This window comes from Nanorana parkeri, unplaced genomic scaffold (genome assembly GCF_000935625.1).
Source record: "Nanorana parkeri isolate BGI_ZX_2015 unplaced genomic scaffold, ASM93562v1 scaffold1106, whole genome shotgun sequence".
NCBI classification, from domain to species: Eukaryota; Metazoa; Chordata; class Amphibia; order Anura; family Dicroglossidae; genus Nanorana; species Nanorana parkeri.
In genome coordinates, this window is record NW_017307374.1 from 510,960 (window position 1) to 518,974 (window position 8,015).

The window sequence follows — 8,015 nt, forward strand, 5'->3', positions numbered from 1 at the left end:
AAAAACCAGAATTGAGCCCAGCCAATCCCAGCATTGAGCCCAGCCAATACCAGCATGGAGGCCAGCCAATACGAGCATGGAGGCCAGCCAATACCAGCATGGAGGTCAGCCAATACAAGCTTTGAGGCCAGCCAATACCAGCAATGAGGCCAGCCAATACCAGCATTGAGGCCAGCCAATACCAGCATTGAGGCCACCCAATACCAGCATTGAGGCCACCCAATACAAGCATTGAGCCCAGCCAATACAAGCATTGAGCCCAGCCAATACCAGCAGTGAGGCCAGCCAATACCAGCATTGAGGCCAGTCAATACCAGCAATGAGGCCAGCCAATACCAGTATTGAGCTCAGCCAATAATGACACTAAGGCCAACCAGTAAGGACACTAATAACAGCCAATGCCAATGAGGTCTGGCAATAAAGACAATGAGGTCAGCCACAGATGATACTAAAGTCAGGCAATAAAGACACTGATGCAGGCCAATAAAGACACTGATGCGGACCAATAAAGACACTGAGGCCAGGCAATAAAGACGCTGTGGCCAGCCAATAAGGACACTGAGTGCAGCCAAAATGGACACTGACCATCCAAGACATTTTTAAAGATAGCTGAAGGCACATGCAGGTATCTCCAGCTTCCTGAATGTCATATCTGCTGTCACTTTGTTATCACTACATTTCATCACAGATAGACTTGACTTTGAAGCCCAAACTCCAGTTAGAACTTTTTAACTAAATAGCCCTGGCACCTGAAAATAAAAAATGCTTTCCCAGATTATTTATTTTCTTTTAATGCAACAGTTTGACCGGTGGGACAACCAGCATCTTTGAACCCACTTCCTGTGAGTCAAGTGCCTCCTGGCACTGCCTGGGGATGCATTATCACATTGGCCTGGGATCACAGTACAATACTGCAGAGAAAAGTACTGATTTGCCAACAACAGTGCGCCCTTTAAACCATTTAGAAGATGACCAGGCAGATCATGAAGGTGGTGTTGGTGGTGATGGGGAGTGGAGTGGGTTGTGATGGGGAGTGGAGTGGATTGTGGTGATGGGGAGTGGGTGGTGGTGATGTGGAGTGGGTGGTGGTGATGGGGAGTGGAGTGGGTGGTGGTGATGTGGAGTGGGTGGTGGTGATGTGGAGTGGGTGGTGGTGATGTGGAGTGGGTGGTGGTGATGGGGAGGGGAGTGGAGTGGGTGGTGGTGATGGGGAGTGGAGTGGGTGGTGGTGGTGAGTGGAGTGGGTGGTGGTTATGGTGAGTGGGTGGTGGTGTTGGGGATGGGGAGAGGGTGGTGGTGATAGGGAGTTGAATGCGTGGTGGGAGTGGAGTAAGTAGTGGTGGGGAGTTCCAACCCCAACCTGAAATTGGGCTTTGAGATACATGGCATAAAGCTAAAATACAACCAGATAGTAAGAAGCCTAACAGATGGCAGGCCCAGGCAGTACTCACACTAAGTACGTTCTCAATGTTGACCAGCCAGCCATCGAATCGATAGAATTGAGCCAACAGGACCATCTGATCTGCCACAGCTTTATATGTAGATTCTTCACCAGTCAGGATAGACTCGCAGACCGTAGCCCCATCGTCCCACTCTGTGATGAAGGTTCCTGGATGAAGATCAGAGAAGAAACTCAACATGACAGCAAAGATCTCCAACTGGTGGAATGGTGAAAGTAAAATAACATAGCAGGCGCAAAAGTGATGTTCTGGTAAGACCCCACCCAAAGTCCACCCCTAAAACTAAGAGCAGCCATTAAACGAGCTCTAGCTTACCCGTTTGTAAATCTAATGTATATCATTCCCACATATATTTTATTTATCTTTTAATGCCATAAAAAAAATATACAATTTTTTTTTTTAGTTCACTGTGACATATTGCCTTTTATGTTTCATTATAACATTTCTAGTGAATGGGAGGAGCTCTGTTTTGTTAAAAAATCCCGTTGTCCACCACGCACAACTGTTAAAGCAGAAATTTACACACAGAAATGAATGAAACAGAGGGGTGACCCCCTTACGCGCCTCTTCTGTTAATATTGGCCGTGTGGAAATGTAATCAGAGAGAGACAGTCTGAAATCAAACAGTTTCCGTAGTATTCTCTTGCTTTAGAAAATCCATAGTTATTATTAATATGGTTATCAGTCTGATTCAGAGGCACAGTAACATTGAGATAGATGGCAAGAATTATAATGGTACACAAGGCATGACAAAGAATGACCTCACCTAGAATGGGGACTCCATGCTTGTGGGCAGCGTTCGTCCAGCACACAGGAGGAAGGGTGAACATTCGGTGACTGAAGTATACAAACGTATCAATGTACTGCCAGTGGTAGAACACATAAGGGTCCTTAGTGTCAGATCCCTGGATGAACCTGCAGGACAACATATAAATAACTATAAGCTATTCTTCAGGACAATCATTCAGACCAATATTTTCGCCATTTACTTTTGAATAGCATAAGAAAGATATAATATCTTTATTAGATTTCTCTTTGTGACCCTTGTGGATAGATGTTCCCTTACTTCCTGTCCCTGTGACACCAAGGTAAGATATGGAGGGAGTGGGTGTCACCAGGACAAGAAGGCCTACTTTCTCTATAAAAAAAGAGATATAAAAAAAAAAAAAAGTTTTGCCGCTTCCGCACTCTACATGAAGTATAGTATACAGCAGGGGTAGCCAAACACTGGTCCTCCAGCTGTGGTGAAACTACTAATCCCATGATGCATCTCTCTCCAGGACTCATGTCTGTGGCTGTGAGAATGTTGCAATGCCTCATGGGATTTGTAGTTCCACCACAGCTGGAGGACCAGTGTTTGGCTCCGCCTAGTATACAGTATACTCCAGTGCACTAAATATATCTAAAGGCAGACATTTTTGGCTTTAGCGCTGAACCACGGGCACAAAAACATTCATTGCAATGTATTCTTAATAGACACAAAGGATATAAATCTACTTTGTGTGCACCAAATTCCTTTGCATCCCAAAGATTATATTTTAAAAGTAGCACTGACATCATCACTGTGCTTGCTGTACATAGCCTGTGCTGAGCTGTGGGAAGGACCCAACAGCTCCACCCACTACAGGCTGCCTTTGTTCTATCAAAGTTTGTGACTACGTTAGAATGTGCGACCAGGTGACGTGGTCACAGATTTTAACTTAATCCCGCCCATTTTTTCGGCGGTGGAATATGTGACCGGCAAAAGGTGAAGAATTCCAACGCTTTCTCAGCTGTTCCAGGGCAGATCAGCATCGCAGATCGCATGTGCAGGAGAACCAATCTGCCCTGAAACAGCTGATCGGTCATGAAATGTCCCTTCTATCCGACTTTGTGAGTGCGGTCTTACATTTCACAAAGTCAGGTAGAAGTGACATTTCAGGACCGATCAGCCGTTATAGGGCAGATCGGTTCTCCTGCACATACCATCTGCGATGCCGATCTGCCCTGGAACAGCTGACAAAGCGTTGGAATTCTTCACTTTTTGCCGGTCACATATTCCACCGCCGAAAAAATGGGTGTGATCACGTTAAAGTGTGTGACCACGTTACCGGTCACACATTCCAACCCAGTCACAATTTTTGATAGAACACCTGCAGAAAACTACAGGAGGGGGTGGAGACCAGACCAGTCACCCTGCACAAAGAGAGAGAACAGCAGTGACTGGTCTTTATTACAGGAAGCTTCACGTCTCACACTGGAAGAAATACACAAAGCTCACCAAGATTGGAGAATACACATGACTCTTGTATGAGGACAATATTTGCTTATCCCGGAGTTCAGCTTTAAGACAACAGCTTATTAGTGACCAGATCTCAGCAATATTATCTACATGCAGCACTGCACCTTCAATCCAGGGGAAGGACACCTTTGTGTAGTTCCTTTGAGTAATGAATGGTTTAAACCCAAGGGAGCATGAAAAGGGGAGGAGGGGAACTAAGTGACCCGTTCACTTTGCCCTTCATTGGTGAAGCAAAGGGTTACTTTAGGAAAAAGGATTTTTCTGCTTTAGGATATCCTCCATACCTGTCTTCCAGATATCCCCCCTTCATGTCATGGCAGATCAGAGTCCGGGGCCTCTGATGCTCAATAGGTGGATGTCTTTTGGCAAGAGGAGATACAGCGACATTGTACTTGTCCTGGTTGGTTGGCCTCCATGAGAGCAGTTCCTCCAGGTTGGAGAAGAAGAAGCTGATTGGTTCAGTGGTCCCCCTATCATGGTGTCTTGCTAAATGAATAACAAAGATAAATCACATTAGAGTAGACCTGTATCAGTCCTACTAAACCTTTATTATTCAGGGTCATCAAAGGTTCTTCTATCCCTATTAGTATTTCTTAGAGCAGGGGTGCAATTCATTTCCTAGAGGGAACACATGAGAAACTGGGACTGTTTTGGAGGGCTGAACCATTTGAATGACACCCCAAAAGCACCTCCCGGCCGGAATGCTTTCAACCTCAATGCAACACACCTGCTGTACTGTAACAGACGGTAGATGCATTGTGCCGTACCATGCGTTGATCACGCAAAACCATGCTATTATCGCACGCCGTAGGTGTGATTCTTTTTTCTCAACAGGCCAGAGGCGGGAGCCAGGGGGTGAAGCCGCAGGAGAGGATGGAGGAACTCTCCTGTCCTCCTGTAATGCTGGGGTTGAGAACACATTTGACATTGCTGGTTGTTAGGACAACCCAGTGGTCCTAGAAACCAATGACTTCAGAAGAGGAGGACCCCTGATGTCACTGGTTGCTAGGATGCCAGCGGTCCTAACAACCAATGACAGAAGAGGACCCTGGTCTGGATACGGACCAATTGCCGACCAGTGCTGGGCTATGGCTTGCAATGGATGTGCCGGCCTTAGAGGCCAACGCATTCACTGTCAGCCAGCCATAACCAAGTGCAAGTCAGCGATCGGTCCGTGTGTAGACCACGGGCCAGACAGGGACAGACAAAGGGCCGGGTACTGCCCGCGAGGCAAAACATGCCAAGGTCTGTCTTAGAGCAGGGATAGACAACCTCGACACTCCAGCTGTGCTGAAACTACAAAAGCCACCATGCCTCTGCCTGTGGGAGTCGTGCCTAAAGCTGACAGAGTGTTGCAGTGCTTCATGGGATTTGTAGTACCACAATAGCTGGAGTTGGATTACCTACACTTGGCTTAGAGGCACCCAATACCACCATATCAGAACTGGCCGTCAGTCCGCAACTGCCCTGAGGACAGTTCAGTTTTACAGCTATGCATGAAAAGGTGTTTTTTTAGCAGGGTCCCCTAGAAATGAGGTAAGGGGCCCCCTAGAAGCTCACGGTGTGTAATGAAATCAGAGTAAACTATCAGTCCAAGAGAGGAGCCGGTGTTCTATCAAAGTGGGTGACTGCGTTAGAATGTGTGACCGTTGACGTGGTCACCCATTTTAACATAATCCCGCCCAGTTTTTCGGCAGTGGAATGTGTGACCATTGACGTGGTCACACATTTAACGTGATCCCGCCCATATTTTCCGGGGTTAAAATATGTGACCGGAAAAAGGTGAAGAATGCCAACGCTTTCTCAGCTGTTCCAGGGCAGATTGGTATCGCAGATGGTATGTGCAGGAGAACCGATCTGCCCTGGAACTGCTGATCGGTCCTGAAATGCCACTTCTATCCGACTTTGTGAGTGCGATCTCACATTTCACAAAGTCGGATAGAAGTGGCATTTCAGGACCGATCAGCTGTTCCAGGGCAGATCGGTTCTCCTGCACATACCATCTGCGATGCCGATCTGCCCTGGAACAGCTGACAAAGCGTTGGAATTCTTCACCTTTTGCAGGTCACATATTTTAACCCCGGAAAATATGGCGTGATTACGTTAAAGTGTGTGCCCACGTGACCCGTCACACATTCCAACCCAGTCACAATCTTTGATAGAACATCGGTACAGCTGTGAAAGACTGAAGGGAAGGCCGGAGTTCAGCTTGAACAGGATACAATGTTACTTTGTCATCAATGGATACTTTTAATTACTTTTTTAACTTTGTTATTAAAATTTACCGGACAAGGGAGCCGATTCATATCTGATGATCTCTTTATACACTTTCATCTTCGGAATCTAAGAGAGAGCACACATAATAAAATAATGAACTTGACTAAAACCAAACATCAAACAGAATGTTCCATCCTACGTAATAACAACAAAGTACAAAATATTAAAAATGGTTAGAATTTACTTCCCCAAAGCTGAACCAGAACCGATTGCTCATGGAGGGTTAGAACGGGCACTGTGCGGTTTTAGGTCTCGCTCACATCTGTGCATAGCGGCTATGTGCATGAAGACGCGCCACTTTGAGCACATTGCCGCAGCGCACTAAACGCATGTCACTTTGTAAGATGAGCTGCAGCACCAAAATATTGTTCAGGCTCATGCACATCCATATGGCCCCTGCACCCTTTTTTTTTTGCTGACATGTGTTTTGAAAGTGCATGGTGCAGCAAGGTGCATCGGGGTGTCATTAAGGGTTCATTCATGTGGGCTAAACATCCATACGGCGTGCATGCCCGTACAGAGACCAGATCCTGGGAGGGACTGGCGCTGCCTGTAATTGCATGCAGCCAACTTTACCTCCCTATGGGAGGATGCGGCTGCATGCGATAACATGCAGACCCAAATCTGCACATGTATGCAGGTCCAGGTCCCATGTATGCATGCAAGTGTGAACATTAAACACAGGGCTTCACATGGGCGTGCACATCCATATGGCATGCGTGCCCATGCAGAGACCTGTTTCTGGGACCCGTGCAGATGTGCAGGTTTGGGTCTGTGTGTAACAGTGCGTAGCAGCGTCCTCCCATAGGGATGTACAGTCTGCTTGCCCATGCAGAAACATGTTCCTGGGATCCGCACAGATGTGCAAGTATGGGCCTGTGTGTAACCGTGTGCAGCAGCGTCCTCCCGTAGGGATGTACAGGATTTTGCACACAATTGCACGCAGCACCTCTCCCTCCCGGGAGCAGGTCTCTGCACGGGCACGCACACTGTATGGAACTGCACGCCAATGTGAATGAGCCCTTCATGGCACTTCAATGCAGCCGCATCCTCCCATAGGAAGGTACAGTCAGCTGCACACAATTGCCCGCAGCACCTGTCCCTCCCAGGAGCAGGTCTCTGCACAGGCGTGCATGCTGTACGGATAAGCGTGCCTGTGTCTAAATGAGCCCTTAAGGGCACCCCAAGGGACCTTGCGGCACCATGCACTTTAAAAACACATGGCAACAACAACAAAAAAAGTGCAGGGACTCCAATGGTGCGATTTTTGTGCAATTAAATGAATAAGCTGCCCTATACATGATGCACAAAAATGCGCATGCACGCAGGCGCACTGTTGCACCCATCGAAATCACCTTCAAGACAAAAACTGCAATAATAAATCGAAATGCACAAACATAAACTTTCCTCTTGAGCAGGACAGAGACACGCAATGACAATGGCATGATCCATCTATTTTTGGCCGACCCCGACGCCTGTGGTAGCAGCAGACGCACCCCATCTAACTGCTATCATGAGACAGATATAAATATAAAAAAAACGTCCGGACCTTGATGCGTTAAAGAACGGTAGTCTTCTGTGCAGTCTTCTTCTGGTGAGCGCCGGCTGTCTTCAATCTCTGGAGCGAGTCAGGTTACAGTGGGACTTGTTTTCCATCTGAAGTGTGGGAGTTAAATGAAAGGAGTGGGAGGGAGAGAGAGAAAAAAAGAGAAGGATCAGCACCAGCGAGCTTCATTAACCTTCTATAAGCAGCACGAAATGCCATGCTGGAAAGAAGTCAAATGGTTGTGAACATTGGTGCGCCCTCATCTTTTGGTCACCCATCAACAGAAGGGATGTCCTAGAATTGGAAAGAGTCCAGTGAAGGGCAATAATGTTAATAAGGAGGGCTGGAGGACCTCAGCTACGAGGAACCATTATTGACCATAGAGAGGAGACATTATCATTATTATTATACAGGATTTATATAGCGCCAACAGTTTGCGCAGCGCTTTACA

At 47.0% G+C, this 8,015-nt stretch overlaps 1 protein-coding gene across 1 annotated transcript in view; it reads right to left on the reverse strand.

Annotated features, from left to right (window-relative positions):
* ENGASE (endo-beta-N-acetylglucosaminidase) overlaps positions 1 to 7,713 on the reverse strand; it is a 20,097-nt gene extending 12,384 nt beyond the window's left edge. The window contains exons 1-5 of the mRNA XM_018567863.1: positions 7,568 to 7,713; positions 6,027 to 6,084; positions 4,026 to 4,227; positions 2,227 to 2,375; positions 1,452 to 1,609 (exon numbers count right to left, since the gene is read on the reverse strand). Coding sequence (XP_018423365.1) covers positions 1,452 to 1,609; positions 2,227 to 2,375; positions 4,026 to 4,227; positions 6,027 to 6,075 — 558 coding nt within the window. The 5' untranslated portion in view covers positions 6,076 to 6,084; positions 7,568 to 7,713. The remainder of the gene's footprint in view (positions 1 to 1,451; positions 1,610 to 2,226; positions 2,376 to 4,025; positions 4,228 to 6,026; positions 6,085 to 7,567) is intronic.
* Between the last annotated feature and the right edge of the window lie 302 nt (positions 7,714 to 8,015).